The sequence below is a fragment of the Rhinopithecus roxellana genome, chromosome 11, assembly GCF_007565055.1.
Source record: "Rhinopithecus roxellana isolate Shanxi Qingling chromosome 11, ASM756505v1, whole genome shotgun sequence".
Classification (NCBI taxonomy): domain Eukaryota; kingdom Metazoa; phylum Chordata; class Mammalia; order Primates; family Cercopithecidae; genus Rhinopithecus; species Rhinopithecus roxellana.
Genome location: NC_044559.1, coordinates 110351297 through 110368127, shown reverse-complemented (window position 1 = coordinate 110368127; position 16831 = coordinate 110351297). Strand labels below are relative to the sequence as shown.

The following is a 16831-nucleotide window of genomic DNA, read 5'->3' as shown; positions in this document are numbered from 1 at the left end:
AAGTCCTGGTTCAAAGCACTTTCTGTGCCTTCTCAGCAGTTTCCCTTCCATGGGCTCCATTGAATTGGACATCTCAATTTTCTGGGGAGGAGTAGAGTTCTGATGCAAGCCCATGCCTCATGACAGTCACAGAGAAGAGCAGGTGCTTTCCCAATGAGTGACAACCAAGAAAGTGGCACTCTGGGCAGTGCAACCCTGCAGAGCTGCCACTCTTGAATGACAGCTCTGTTTCAGAGCTGTCAGCAACAAGCAGATATGCTCAGCAATGGAAGGTAGGTGGGTGATGGTTGCGGGGCTCATCAGTGTTGGGATAAGAAAGAAAAATGAAAAGTCTATTCAAAATGCCAGCTCCAACTGAAATTAAAACACATGCACAGGCGCGCGCGCACACACACACACACACACAATCACAGAGACATAAAGGCTAACCTCCTTTATAAATTCTCAAGAGGATTAGCCAACGGACAGCATGGAAACCTGATGACTACAATGGCATGCAGCTGAGTCACATTGCTTTCCCACTGAATAAAACCTGAACATTTCATCCCTTGAATGAAGTTGCTCTTGGGGAAGTTCAACATTCAGGATGTTCCCATCTGGAGATGAGAAATATTACAACTACTTATTAACTATAAAGCTATTGAAGTAATTTGATAATCAGTAAGAGTAAACTAGGTAACTGCAGAATTAAAGCTTGTTTATTTCGCTTTTTTTTTCAACTTACTTCCACTGCTACTTTGAAATTTTTAATTGTTTTTCCAAATTTAGTGTTCCCAATCTAATTCGAGACTTGGTGTCCCAAGGGTTTTTTAAATACCACTAGAGGGGGCAGTTGAATCAGATGAAATTTCAAATAAAAAAGATCATCTAGAACTTAAGTGGCATGAAGTTTTAGGAAAGTTTGTTCTTAGAGAATGTAGGAAAAAAATGTGTTTCGTTTTATTTGATATAAGCCATGATCTGCCTTTGTGGAATTTGCGTCTGTGTTCTTGAAATGGTGACATGTATGTTTTCCATCACCCTCAGTCAAGAGGGGAGAGCAGAGCCCTGTGCTTTGTTGGGGTCTCCAGGAGAAATCCATATACCCTGTTAATAAGGATCACTTCACCTTCCTCAAATCTTAAAGTGTTTACAGAAATTATAATGTGCTCTTTGGGGGTTAATTACAATGGAATAACCAGGGTATTCTGGATGCCACTGAAAGCCAGAGAACAGCCTGCTTACACATGAGCCTGTGTGGTTCCCACCTGCTATCCTCTTCACAAAGCCACAGCCCATCCTCACGGTTTCCCCAGAATGTCCAGCCAGGCCAGGTGACTAGCTGAAGAGAAAAGTTAGACGTGTAAACATTTCAAGAGTGTGGGGAGCTGTCTTACCCAATTGGGGTGTTCTCAACAGTCCAGAAGTCTGTTTGGTACATTTTATGGAACATAAACTGATGGCTATAAGGATTTGTGCATTTCCTTATAATACCTGAATTGACATACGAATATTTCTTCAAAGAACTCGAAGCAATTTACATTCAACACAGCAGGTGTTGTTATCATAACTCTCTACTTTAGCCAGGCGGGTATCATGTTGCATTTCACAAATGGAAATAAATGGATCAAAATTGTCTTGCCACATCTACACTGGATGTCTTTGGCCAAGGCAGGATTAAAAGAGAACTATTATAGTTTTTAATCATTTCTATTAAACTGTTTTCTCCAAAAAGCAAAGGTAAAGGTAAGTGTAAACCCAAGAAAAGGTTTTTCAAAAGCAAATGCAAAAATTGAATGTGCTTCCTAGTCCAAGACATATAAAAAAATATTCAATTTTATTCGATCTATGCTATTGACACAATACCGTATTGCTTAGAAAGTGTTCAACTTTTTTCTAGATATTTTTCTGGATACAAAGATTTCTAATTAACAAAACAAACACTTAAACAAAGCAAACATTTAAACCAGTTTAAATACGAACCTTCAGAATGGTTTGTGTTTGATTCATTATCTCTTTTTTTTTTTTTTTTTTTTTTTTTTTTGAGACGGAGTCTCGCTCTGTCACCCGGGCTGGAGTGCAGTGGCCGGATCTCAGCTCACTGCAAGCTCCGCCTCCCGGTTCACGCCATTCTCCTGCCTCAGCCTCCCGAGTAGCTGGGACTACAGGCGCCCGCCACCTCGCCCGGCTAGATTTTTGTGTTTCTTTAGTAGAGACGGGGTTTCACCGTGTTAGCCAGGATGGTCTCGATCTCCTGACCTCGTGATCCGCCCGTCTCGGCCTCCCAAAGTGCTGGGATTACAGGCTTGAGCCACCGCGCCCGGCCGATTCATTATCTCTTATAAGCTTGAAGTTTTAATTAAGAGTAATAGTGAGGGATTCAGATAAACCATAGACTGTACTCAAAGGCATGAGCAACCCACAAGTGTTTCTAATGTTAACATTTTGACATATAACTTTTCAGATTTTCCTGTATGCATGTGTCAATATTTCTAAGTGTATTAATCTATTAATAATTATTAATGTATTATATCACATTGTAATATATTATAACAATCTATACATTTTCTATAGGCATATGCATATTATATATTCACTACAACCTTTAATTCTTACTGTAGAGAATAGAGCTCCCCCTCTGTAAGTGGACTTTAGATTCAGGTGAACCTTTGTTCATGTACCATCTTTACCATCTACTACCTGTGTGCCCGTGAGGAAGTTACTTAACCACCCCGTCTCTGCTTCTTCATCTGCAAACTGAACTGTGAGAATGACAAGAGATGCCATCGATGAAGTATCTGATACCTGCTATTGATATTCAATAGATTTTTATTCCTCCTAGGTCCCAGTATCTGTTAGCCTTTCCAACTCAAACAATCAGCTTCTTGCTCTTATAACTTAGTAATAAAATCCTCTCCAGCTCTGGACTGTGGTTGGGCCTGAGACAGCTGGTGGCTCAGAGCAGAGATGAGATGACAACGAATTCGTTCTCAGGATCCACACTTTCCACAGGCCTTAAACTTCCTCCTTGACAGGAGTTTAGGTTCTTCTTTCTGCCTTCTCACTCATTCCATTTTTGTTCCCTTCAGTAGGTTGTCTAACCAGCAAAGCAGCTCCTGGTTCCCACTGCAACAGGAAAAACTGAGGGGAAAATCCTCTGAGATTTTTCTTCTTGATATTTTTATTAAAATGTCATTCTTTTCCAAGTTGGCTTCTTGGAACCTCTGACTTGGAAAGATTAACTTCGTGTCTTTCAAACTACCTTGATTGCAAAAAAAGGGTGGGAGTCTTCAGTTACAACAAAAATCCACTCCCATACTCTTCTAGAGTAGGACTTTTTTTTGCAGTGGGATGTAAGTTATTTTATTCCCATTTAAATAAAATATACGGAACCATTATATTGCTCCTATTCATATTGCAATGGGTTTTCTTGAATAGGTCATTGAGCAGAAAAGAGTTAGACTGGCTTATATTATGGGGAGATGCCCAAAATGCATCAGTTGGATTTTAGTTTATCATTAAATCAAGGTTTTAACTATTTATGACTTTCTTTACAAATATTAAAATTAATTATTCCTTGCCTTGAAACTTACCATTTTGTGAAATCCAAAATCTTCATATTGGTCTAGCTGTTCTTTTAATTCTTTAATAACTTCTTCTTTCTCTTTCAGTTTTCTTAACAAAATATTTATTTTGACACTACTCGCATCTTGCAAATTAATGTTCTCCTCTTCTACCTCAAAAAATTGCTGGGTACAAAAAAAAAGCAGCATTAAAAATTAATTAGACACTCAGCATTAAAAATTAGACACCACCAGAAAACATTTCATCTTTTAAGCTGCTGTTTTGTGAGGTTATTTTTGTAACCTGCATACAATTTTAATACGAAAATTTATTTATATTGAAATATATGCTTAAAAATTATTATGCACTATGTAGCACAGTGTTATCCTATAAAACACAAAGCATGATCAGTTACTCTAACTGTATCAGCCATGTAAACTACAATAGCAAAGAGCGAGATGGAAGAATAGGAGAACTTCCACTCAACAAGAATTTGGCAGCCATTCATGGACAAAAGTGCCCTTGAGGGAGATTTAGGACCTGGATAGAAGACTGCAAAACTCTGGTGGAGCCCAAGACTGAGGAGGGCTGTTTTGAGTGGCAGGCTGCACCTAGGTGGCAGGCTCACTGACCATGATCCCAGCTACAAACCCAGAAATGGCTTCATCCCCCTGCGGACTTGGTCCTGCCACTAGAACCATCTGCCAAGAAATCCAGGAGGAATCACGTTCACCTGTGCCTCTGGTGACACGCCCACAGGCCTCAGTCTCAGCTGTGGACCCTGAATCAGCTCTGTAACTCAACCAAACCCACTTTCAGCTGCAGTTTGAGACCGGTTCTGCCTGCCCAGGCACCTGCTGGGAGTCATGCCTATTTGTGCCCTTGGAAGCTGGTCGGCTGACCTCAGTCTCACAGCAGATCTTGAAATAGCCCTTTAACTTGGCCCCAGCTCTCTCAGCTGCAGTCTGAGAGCAGTCTTGCCCACCCAGGGGCTTGATGAAAGCTATGCCTTTCTGTGCCCTAAAGGCAGGCCCACTGATCTTGATTCCACTGCAGATCTTGGGGTGGGACCTACACCTAGTTCTGTCCCTTCCTAGCCTTGGTCCAGAAGCAGTCCTGTCCACCCAGAGATCTACCAGGAAACATGCCCATCAATGCCTCTGGAGGCAGACTGCTGACCTCAGTCTGATGGAGAAGCCTGAAGTAGCCCTGTGACCCAGCTCCAGCCCACTCAGCCATGATCCAAGAGCAGTCCTGCTTGCCCAGGAGCCTAGTAGGAGGCACACCTGTCTGTGTCTCTGGAGGTATGTCTGCAGACCCCAGTCTCAGTGTAAGCCATGAAGCAGCCCTGTAATTCCATTCAAGCCCCTGTCAGCCATGGTCCATGGCCAATTCTTGCCCAGGGACCAACTCAGTAACCCAGCAGGAACACTCCAAGGGACCTGAAGGAATACAACACTTATCTGCGCCTGGTAACAGGCCCACCATCTGCAAACCCAACTGTGAAACCTGAAGCATATTCTTTACCCAGCACCAACTCTACAGACCAAGGTCCTGGAAGCAGTTTATTCTTTCCAGGGGCCAGACAGGATGCAAGCCTGTTCAAGCCCCTAGTAATAGGCCCACTAACATGGACCCCATTGCAGACCCAGCAGCAGCCACGTAACTCGGCTGCAGCCCTACTCAGCTGCAATCCTGGAGGCAATCCTGGAGGCTAATCTAAAGAAGAAAATATTCACCTTGCAAAACCAGTCTGTAATGACTGAAGGAAGTGTTTGCTCATTCAAATGCACAAACACCAACATAAGGCTATACAGGTCGTGAAGAATCAGGCTCAAGAAAACGAATACAGTTCCAGTAACTGACTCCAAAAAAATGGAGATCTGCAAATCGTCTGACAAATAATTCAAAATATTATCTTTAAGAAGCTCAATGAGATGCAAGAGAACACAGATACACAGTTGAACAAAACAAGAAAAACAATGCATTAACAAAATTAGAAGTTTCATAAAGCAATAGTAAACGCCAGGCATGGTGGCTCGTGTCTATAATCCCAGCTACTTGGGAGGCTGAAGCAGGTGGATCACTCGAGGCCAGGAGTTTGGGACCAGCCTGAGTAACATAACAAGACATCCTTCTCTACAATTTTTTTAAAAGAAAAGATTAAAAAATGGGCCAAGGACCTAAATAAACATTTTTCCAAAGATGATATACAAATCTCTAACAGGTACATGAAATATCACCAATCATCAGGAAAATGCAAATCAAAACTACAATGAGAAATTACCTCATTATGATAAGAATGAGCTATTAGAATGAGTCTTTTCAAAAAGATAAGAGATAACAAGTATTGGCAAGGGTATGGAGAAAAGGCAGTCCTTGTGCACTGTTGATGGGAATGTAAAGTGGTACAGCCATTATGGAAAATAGTATGGAGGTTCTTCAGAAAACTAAAAGCTGCCATATGATCCAGCTATCCTACTTCTGGGTATATATTCGAAGGAAATAAAATCATGCTCTTAAAGATATTTGCATTCCTATGTTCATTACAGCATTATTTACAATAGCCAAGATACAGAAACAACCTAAATATCTATCAACAGATGAATGAATGAAGAAAATGTTACACACACACACACACACACACACACACACACACACTCTCTCTCTCTCTCTCTCTCTCTCTCTCACACTCACACACACAATGGAATATTTACAATGGTAGTATGTATAATGTATATATTAATACAATATTTTTCAGCCATAAAAAAGAAGGATATCTTGCCATTTGGGACAACATGGACGAACCTGGAAGACATTATGCTAAGTGAAATAAGCCAGACATAAAAGGTAAATACTGTATTTGCAGGTGCTTTCCCAATGAGTGACAACCAGGAAAGTGGCACTCCGGGCAGTGCAACCCTGCAGAGCTGCCACTCTTGAATGACTGCCTGCTGTTCAAGGAAAATGTTTTTGGAATATCAATTGTCTCATTAACTTTCTAAAATAAAATTTCTATATTTTGGTGCCATCATTCTCATTAAGGTCCAGCTGTTAGTTTGCAACATTTAAACTAGGGAATAATTACTCTGTGAACATTTAGATTGACTATGACAATATTGGGTGGGAAGCAAGTCAATTGTTTACTTCAAAGGTGATATATTAACCTTTGTAGATAATGAAGGTTATTATAATGGAGATATTAACTTTTATCATTTAGTTAAGAAGGTGTTAGTATCAACTTTCTTCACTGTAAAGTTAATTAGTAAGTATTATACTAATTAATACATGTTATGGTCCTTAATACGTATTTATTCCCAGTTAAAGTATTAATATGCATTTGTAGGGAGATATTTTAGTACTTCCATAGGATAAACCTTTTCCTGAAATAAATGCATTAGTTATTTACTTATTTACTTATGACGGTGAGCTCATGGATTCCTATTTTACTCAAATGGTTATAATTCATAATTATCATTGTTTAATTTGATGCATGAATTTTCCCAGATTGGCCAAGTGGAATGAAGGAAGCCCCTACCAGCTGACTCCTGTGTTCTGACACACCTTCATAATTTTTTGAGCATTTCCTTGCTTTAGTTTTGACAAAATATTGCAGGCCTTTCTTTTATTTTCCCTGTCACTGCCCTGGAGTTGGCTACTCCTCCGAAAAGCCCTGGTTTCTTTGAGTGTAGAATATCATTTAAATCTAAAAGCTGAATTCTAGGTGTACTCATTGCTATAGGAATGTCACTTCCTCTAGGCGCTCTCCATAGACAGAACTAGGATATACATAAATGTATCTACACACTTACACATACACATTCACATATATCTATATAGTCACATATATGTATCTGTGATGATTAATTTTATGCATCAACTTGGCTAGGCCATGGTACTCTTTTTCAAATGTTAGATGTTGCTGGCATTTTTAGATGAGATAAATATTAAAATCAGTAGCTCTGAGTAAAGCAGATTAACCTTCAGACTTCTATCATGTAGACGGAGCTCATCCAATAGGTTGAAAGCCTTCTCAGAAAAAGACTGAGATTCTCTGAGGAAGAGGGAATTCTCCTAGAGGACTGCATTCGGACTCAAGCTGTAACATCAAGCCTTTTCCTGGGTCTCCAGCCTGCTGGCCTGCCTTGCAAATTTCAAACTTGCCAGCCCCCATAATTACATGAACCAATTTCTCAAAATCTCTTTTATCACCTCTCCTTCACCCTCTCTTCTCTTTCCCTGTTTTCTCCCCATCTCCCCCAAATGTTCATTGTCCTTCAAGGGTCAGCATAGGAATCACCTTTTCCTAAAAGTCTTCCTTAACTATTCACCCAAACTGCCAGAGAGTTTGTACTCACTGGGTACAAACCTCCAATGGGACTGTAAATGCTAAGTTTGTTATCTCTCTTGACCACTAGATTATACACAATGGGTACAAGGACTGGCTCTGGGCCTCTGCTGGAAAATCAGACAATGGATGGATGAAATGAATCAAAACGTGAGTGAAAGAACAGTTAAAGACCTTGACATTATGGATTGCCTTTATTGTAGGAAATTTCCACTAGGAATTCATGATCTATTTCCAGTACCATGGTGTAGGTCAAGTTATCTTGACACTCTTCTTGATCACATTCAACCCTTTATTCAACAAAATTTGTCAAAAACCTATTATGTGCCACGCAGTCTGCTAGGAGAATACAAAGATGAGCAAGACTTGGTCCCTGCTCTACAGGAACAGTCTAGTGGACAGATCAACATGTACTGGGTAAATGTGATACAATTCGCTGCAGCTATTAGTCAGCAGAGAAAGAGCAAAGGGGGACATTATGCAAAAATTCCAGGGAGATGGTTAATAACTTGAGGTGAGTTGAGAGAAGCAGGTGACGGCCCAGTATTGTAGGAGGGTAAAGTTTTAGCTAAGAAGTGGAAACAGATAAAAGTGAAGACATGAAAGGACCTTCTAAGCCATGCTAAGGCACTTAAACTTTATCCTAAAGGCATGGAGGAAACACTGAAGGATTTAAACAGGGCAGGATGTGGTCAGACTTGTGTTTTGAACGACCACCCAGATGCCTGGGCAGACGATGGACTTAATGAAGACCAAAAGGCATAAGAAGGCACTAGCCACAGGCCAGTGAGCAATGCTGACTACCTAAACTGGCTCAGAGGCAAAATAACAAGACATGAATTTAGGAGACAAAAAACTGGCAGGATAGCCAGCCATGTGGCTCACGCCTATAATCTCAGCGATTTGGGAGGCTGAGGTGGGACAGTTGTTTGAGCCTGGGAGGCAGAGGTTGTAGTGAGCAGAGATGGTGCCACCGCACTCCAGTCTGGGTGACAGAGCAAGACCCTGTTTCAAACACAACAACAACAAACACCCAAACAACCAAACAACAACAAAAATCTGGTAGGATTTGATGGCTCACTAAATATGAAGGACAAATTGGTTATCTAGTGCTGCATAAAAGTTTTACCCCAAATGTAGTGGCTTAAAACACACACGTTTGGACAGGCACAGTGCCTCACACCTATAATCCCAGCACTTTGAGAGGCTGAAGTGGTAGGATCACTTGAGGCCAGGAGTTTGAGACTAGCCTGGGCAATATAGTAGGACCCCGTCACTAATGAAAAAGAAAAAAAAATTAAATTAAAATACACACACACACACACACACACACACACACACACACACACACACACACACACAATCTCATAGTTTCTATTGGTCAGGAATTCAGGTAGATCCTGTTTAGGGTCTCCCAAGGCTGCAATTAAGGTGGTGTTCAGGGCTGTGGTCTCATCTGAAGCACAACTGTGAAAGGATCTGCTTCCAAGCTCACTCAGGTTGTAGAAAAATCCACTTTTTTTTTCAGCTATAGGACTGGAGGCTTCAGTTTCTTGCTGTCAGCCAGAGGCTACACTCAGTTCTTTGCCACATGGGTTTCCTCTCACGTAGCCTCTCACATTAGCCAACAGAGAGAGAGACTCTAGCAAGACAGATGCTATAAAGATAATCACATACAACTCTTTATCTTTGCTGTATTCGATTGACCAAAAGAAAAGTTAAATAAATTTAGAAACTTGTTCATAGCTGAAAAAAAAAGTACAGGTACTTGTGTCCTTAACTGGTCTCCAGAGGGCAGCAGAGAGTCATTTATACTTGTCAATCTACAAAAAGTGTATACAACACTTCGTTTTATTTTCAACTTTCCTCTGTTCTTCCTTATGACTAAGCCTTAACAAACTGGGTGGCCAGGATTTGGAAGGCTGTCTGAGGTCATGGATCAAAGTGATGCCAACAAGCCAAAGCAAAGATTCCAATAATGACTTTAATTTAATATAAACAATTTTTTCATAAGTCAACCAACCATAATTAAGCATATTTAACACATATTTATGAAAAACTGATGAATATGAAGAATTTAATGCTTCCATGGCGTTCTACTCCTAGAAGTATAAAGTGTATGGACAAAGAGTAATATTCATTATTTAGCTATATTTTTGACCATGTGATGTATATTAGGAAAAGACCAATGTCCCAGAAATTGTGGAAGACACAAAGAACTATAAAAGCATGTGGTTTTTGTTTGTTTGTTTTGAGACAGGGTCTTGCTCTATCAACCAGGCTGAAGCGCAGTGGCATGATCACGGCTCACTGCAGCCTCAACTTCCTGAGTTCAAGTGATCCTCCCACCTCAGCCTTCCGAGTAGCTGGGACCACAGGCGCATGTCCCCCGTGCCCAGCTAATCTTTTTGTATGCTTTGTAGAGGCAGGGTCTCACTATGTTGCCCAGGCTGGTCTCAAACTCCTGAGTTCAAGCGATCTGCCTGCCTTGGCCCCCCACAGTGCTAGGATTATAGGCATGAGTCACTACGCCTGGCCAAAAACATGTTTTTAAAAACCACGAAATTCTGACTTGTTCTCTCATTATAAACAAGAATAATACTGGATAAGATAGATTAAATGCATCTTTTTTTTCTTTCTTTTAGAGACAAGGTCATGCTATGTCACTCAGGTTGGAGTGTACTGGCACAATCATGGCTCACTCACATCAGACTCCTGGGTTCAAGCAGTCCTCCCACCTCAGCTTCCTCAGTAGCTAGGACTACAAGCATGTGCCACCATGCTGCCACAGGATCCTTGGGGTGTTGCTTTGCCAGCCAGAAACCTCTGTGGTCAGTGGCACTTTTGCCTGAGTTTTGCTCAGGCCTGCTAGGCTCATTCCACCCGCTTGACCTGGCAGGCTGTGCTCAGCTCATGCTACCAGCCTGGATCCCATGCCTGCCAAGGGCAAGCCAGGTGCACAGCGACAAGGGGTGCATGAGTGAGTGCAGGGTCCAGCCACTACACACAGCTAGGCATGCCAGCTGCAGCGGGATGGGCAGTTCCAGGTGCCGGCAAGGGTGCCAGCTCCCTGCAAGGCTGCAGCTGGACCAGGTATACCACCAGTGGCTTCCACTGCTGGCACTGGGGAACACAGTGGTGCCTGGAAGCTTGGAGACACCAGGAACTGCAGAGCCCCAAAGAGGGTGTCACAACACTGGCTCAGGGAGCTCCTAGGTCTCGGCTTCCCCAAGGGCTGCAGCTCTTCTCTCCTTCTTGTTGCCTGCAGTGTGGTGAGTGAGGGGTGTGTTTCAGCCCTGTTTGCCTTATAGCTTTTTCAGTCCCACCATTTGGTGGGTCCTGAGTTCTTGTCCCACATGCAGGAAGAATGAGATATGCGGACAATTGGAGGGTGAGTAATGCAAAGAGGTGCTTTATTCAGCAACAGTACAGCTCTCAGGAGATCTGAGGTGGGTAGCTCCTTTCTGCAAGCAGGTCATCCCGGCATCTGCTCAGCTCCCAGCTGAGAGGAGACCCACAGTGGGTAGCTCCTTTCTGCAGGCAGGTCATCCTGATATCTGTTCAGTTCTCAGCTGAGAGAAGACCCCACAGTGAATAACTCCTCTCTGCAGGCAGGTCATCCCGACCTCTGCCAGAGTCTGGTTGAGTCTAGGGTTTTTATGGGCTTCAGAGGGGAGGAAGTGCATGCTGATTAGTCAATGTGCAGCCACAGGCGGGCCTGAAAAAAGCACCATAAGTTCTCACTCCAGTCTGTGGAACTGGCAGCCTGGCCCCCAGGCTTCAGGCCGTCCCTGGCTTGAAGGTGGGGCTTCACTAGTGACACATCCCTTTCCACTCAGGAGCCTGTCACTTCCTGCTGCTGTTCATGGTGCCCAGGCTGTTCATGCCAAGGGACACCTGCAGGCCTGTGCTGTGCCACCCTCAGTGCCCCCATGGCCTCCCTCCTGTGCTCATTGGCACCCAAAGTCTGGAGGGCACCAAAGCAGCAGGGGCCTGGTGTGTCAGCACCATCCCAAGCACACACACACCTGGCCAGGTCATGACAGTGCCCAGGCTTGGCCACAACTTTGCTTCAAAATAAGAGTGGGTGCCAGGAATAAGGAAAGGCCAGGGAGCAGGAGCAGGTACTTCTGAGCCTGTGGGGGCAGGGGGGTTCCTGGGCCCTCAAGAGCACAGGGATCTGGGTCTGCAGCCATGGCTGGGCAGCTGCAGCTGCCTCTAGGAGCATGGAGCTCCCCCATCACCAACTCAGAAGGTGGGCACCATTCCTGCTTGTTCTTGGCTGCTGCCAGCTTAGTAGAGTGTACAACCCTGGCCATGTCTCCTCTGCTGCATCCAGCATCTTTGCAGCAGCTGCTCCAGACAAGGCACTGCTGAAATGATTACATGGTTTATGGATGAAAAATGAAGTGACAAAAATATGTATTCTCAATTGCATAACTGTTTACATAGAAAGCCCCAGAGAGTCTATAGAAAAATTATTAAAACAAACACAAGAATTTAGCAAGATGTTTGGTTACAAAATCAATATATATAAAACTGCTACATATAATACTCATTTTCCCTCCTTCCCTCTTTCTCTTTCTTCCTTCTGTCTTCTTCCATTAAATATTAATTAGGCCAGCACAGTGGCTCATGGTTGTAATCTTAGCACTCTGGAATGCTAAGGCAGGAGGATTACTTGAGGACAGGAGTTCAAGACCAGCCCGGATAACACAGCAAGATCCCATGTTTACTATATGTGTGTCTGTGTGTGTGTGTGTGTGTGTGTATATATATATATATATATAATTTTTTTTTTAAATTAACTGGGTGTGCTGGTACATGCCTATAGTCCCAGCTACTCAGGAGGCTGTGGCGAGAGGATCACTTGAGTCCAGAAGTTTAAGTCTACAGTGAGCTATGAGCACACCCTACATTCCAGCCTGGGAGACAGTGAGACCCCTGTCTCTAAAAAAAGAAAAGACTCCAAAATAAAAAGCAAAACAAAGAAAAAAACCAAATTCAATGAGTCGGGAATTAGTAGAAGCACAGCAGGGATGGCTTATCTCTCCTCCATAAAAAGACCCTACATAGCTGGTAGCTCAAGTCATCTGGAGGCTTCTCCACTCATATTTTTGACTCCTAGGCTGGGGTGACTCAAAGGTGGGGCTGAGATGAGCCTGGAGACCCAGTAGTACCTACATGTAGATCTTCCATATGGCATGGGCTTTTGTCAGCATGGTAGCTGAATTCAGGGAAGGACAATCTAGAGGGCAAACATTCAGAGAGAATAAGGATGAACTTGCAAGACTTCTTCTGACCTTAACTTAAAAGTCATGCAGCTTCACTTCCTCCACATTCTGTGCTTATCAGCAAGTCACTAAGGGCAGCCCTGATTCAAGGGAGGGGAATCAGATTCCACCTCTTGATGGGAGAGAAGCGAGGTGACGTTGCGCAAAACCAGGTAAGTGGGAGAGAGTGTCACAGGTGCCTTTGGAAACACAGTTTGGCACAGAGTCACAGAGATCATTAGCAGAGCAATATGTCCTGCGATGTTTTCAGCTGCAAGTAACCGAAAAGTCAACTAACAGTGGCTTCAACACTGAGGGGTTGTTATCTCATGAATTTAAGAGGCCTGAGGCAGGGCAAGTCCAGGGTTACTTTGATGGCTCAATGACATTATCAAGGACCCCTCTGCTTCTCATCTTTCTACCTTGCTACCTCAGCACATCCAGAGTATCTCAATGTTTGGTTTCACAGTGCCTCGGCAATTCCAAGCATCAGAAGGAGACATAAAATATCAAGCAAAGAAACAGAAAGGGTCTTCCATGAGACCCTTTTTTTTTCTTTCTAATTTTTGTTTTAGATTCAGAGGGTACATGTACAGGTTTATTACATGGGTAAACTGCATGTCACAGGGGTTTGGTGTAAGATTATTCCATCACCCAGGTAATAAGCGTAGTACTCAATAGGTAGTTTTTTGATCCTCACCCTCCTCCCAACCTCCACCCTCCACTCTCTAGTAGGCCCCCGTGTCTACTGTTCCCTTCGTGTCCATATGTTCTCAATGTTTATCTCCCACTTACAAGTAAGAACACGTAATATTTGGTTTTCTGTTCCTGTATTAATTTGTTTAGGATAGTGGCCATCCATGTTGCTGCAAAGGATGTGATTTTATTGTTTTTTTATGGCTATGTAATATTCCATGGTATATATGTACCACATTTTTTTTTTATTCAGTCCACCATTGATGGGCATCTAGGTTGATTTCATGTCTTTGCTATTGTGAACAGTGCTGCAATGAACACATACATGCATGTGTCTTTATGGTAGAATGATTTATCTTTCATTGGATATATACCCAGCAAAGGGATTGCTTGGTCAAATGGTAGTTCTGTTTTAATTTCTTTCAGAAATCTCCAAGTTGCTTTCCACAGTGGCTGAACTAATTTACATTCCCATCAGCAGTGTATAAGCAAGTGTTCCATTTTCTCTGCAACCTCACCAGCATCTGTTATTTTTTTGACTTTTTAATAATAACCATTCTGACCAGTGTGAGGTGATATCTTCAGGAGTCCCTTTTACTTAGAAAGAACCACCTCCCCCAAAATCTCACGGCCAACTCACCTTCAGGTCTCATTGGTTAGGGACCTGACTTTGCCTATGTCTGTGCTATAGCTAAAAAGGGAGCTGGAAGAGGAAGAATCTAGCATTTTGGTTTCTATAGTTGGAAGTGCCCCTGTCAGTAAAAAGCAGTGGGGAGAATGTGCAGTGGAGAGAATGACATTTGAGCAGGCAGCAGCACTGTCTGCCACAGGTACAGGTGACCATTCATGCATTTAGCAATCAGTAGCTGGTTGTTAATTATGTACCACTCACAGTGCTAAAGGCAGAGGCACAGCAGAGAGTAACACACAGGAGATCCTTAAGGTTGACAGTCTGGCATGGAACAAAGACACCTCACAAGCAATTACATAATTAAATACAGAATGTGTTGAGTGCTATGATAAGAAGCTTACAAACAGTGCCCAAAAAGAAGTATGCAAAAAATTTACTTATGGAAGTATATTGAAATGCAAGGTGAGGATATAGTTATAAATGCTAAACGAAGCACAAGCTCTTTGCTGAGTCTAAAAAAACCACTAAAGGTAGGAATTTTCCCATTGTGAAGGAAAATGCAGCATGTGTCTGGCAGATAAAAATGTCCCTGTCATTAGAAAAGTTAATCCACCAACTGGAATTTACTACAGATTCTCTGAACTCTCTCTTAGGACCATCTGACCTTCATCTATTCAGCTATGACCACACCAAATAAACTTTGGATTACTTTAATACACGCCCAGGTGTCCTGAATACCAGATTAGAATTTTCCAGTTTCTAGAAAGCTTTATAATGTGAGCATAAACAGTCCTAGGCCTGATCCCTCTAAGGTGACCTGAAAATTGAGGAAACAGGCCTTCAGAGCTGGAAACCCAGACTGGGAAGCCAAGGTGATCCCCACTTCTTGCACACAGCAGCTGAAGCTAGCCTTGCCCACAACCATAGCACCAAAAACAAAAACTCACCTGGTACATTCCTTTGATAACAGCTATGGCATCGGCTAACTGCTGATTGAAGGATTTTCTCATCTTATCCTCATTCTGAAAATAAAAATAAATGCAACAAGCACCATAATGTATTTCCAAATATGACCCACACCTACTAGGGAGGGACTCAGTAAAAAAAAAAAAAAATCATCTGAATCATAATCTCTTGAAAACTTCAATTCATAATCATTTCTCCCACCCTGCAGCTATTATGACACATTTTATTTTTACTTATACTCAACCAAAAGCCATAGAGAGATCATATGGATAAAATATATATAGATAATTTGAACACTTCATTTCATTTTTCACTTGAGTAAAGTCTTTTACTGCCTTCCTAAAACTGCTTTTGAAAGTTGTAAAGTCTATTTGTGATGCCTATCTTCTTCTGGTCCTTGTACTTTTTGAATGGAATATGCTCATGAAAAGAAATCTATAGTGCTAATCTGCAAACTAGAGTTATTTTCTGATTAATCAAATAATTTGATTAGATCTGTTTAGATTAACAATAGAAGAGAGTGCATTTAAAAAAAAAATACCCATGATTCTGATATCAATTCTGATTTCAGCATGGAGTATAAACAACAAATAGGCATTATCCTTTTCTAAAAAAAATTTATTTTTAAATTTATTTTGTGGAGATCGGGTATTGCTTTGTTGCCCAGGCTGATCTCGAACTCCTGGGCTCAGACTATCCTCCCGCTTCAGCCTTTCAAAGTGTTGGGATTACAGGCCTGAGCCATCGCCTCCCAGCCTCAAATAGGCTTTAGAGTCAAATGGTATTGAATTTAAATATCATTGTGCCCTTTACTATCTGTCTGACTTTAAGCAAGTTACTTAACCTTGGCAAGCTGTTTCTTGATCTGTAAATCACAGACAATAGGATTTCCATTTTCACATTTTGAGAGATTTAAAGGGTAAATATATTTTAAAGGCTTAGCATGGTACTTAACATGGTGTGGTCAGCAAAAGATGGTTTTTGTTTGTTTTTATGGCACAGAAATAATAGTAATGTCCGTTTGTTTTGTTTTTTGTTTCTCTGAGATGGGGGTCTCGACTTATCACCCAGGCTAGAGTGCAGTGGTGCAATCATAGCTCACTGAAGCCTTGAACTCCTGGGCTCAAGTGATTCCCCTGTCTCAGACTCCTAAGTAGCTGGGGACTACAGGTCTGCAACACCACATCTGGCTCATGCTTTTATTCTTTGTAAAGACAGGGTCTCACTATGTTGCCCAAGCTGGTCTTGAACTCCCAGCTTCAAGCCAGCCTCCCACCCTAGCTTCCCAAAGTGGTAGGATTAGAGGCATGTGTGCTTGGCCTCTCTTGTTTTTTAACTGGTGACCTTGAACAAGTTATTAGCCTTTCAGTGCCT

The 16831-nt window shown here is 42.1% G+C and overlaps 1 protein-coding gene across 1 annotated transcript in view; it reads right to left on the bottom strand.

The window, feature by feature from the left end:
* Positions 1-16831, bottom strand: part of C11H10orf67 (chromosome 11 C10orf67 homolog) — a 133198-nt gene that overhangs the window by 91696 nt on the left and 24671 nt on the right. The window contains exons 4-5 of the mRNA XM_030941281.1: positions 15439-15513; positions 3573-3728 (exon numbers count right to left, since the gene is read on the bottom strand). Coding sequence (XP_030797141.1) covers positions 3573-3728; positions 15439-15513 — 231 coding nt within the window. The remainder of the gene's footprint in view (positions 1-3572; positions 3729-15438; positions 15514-16831) is intronic.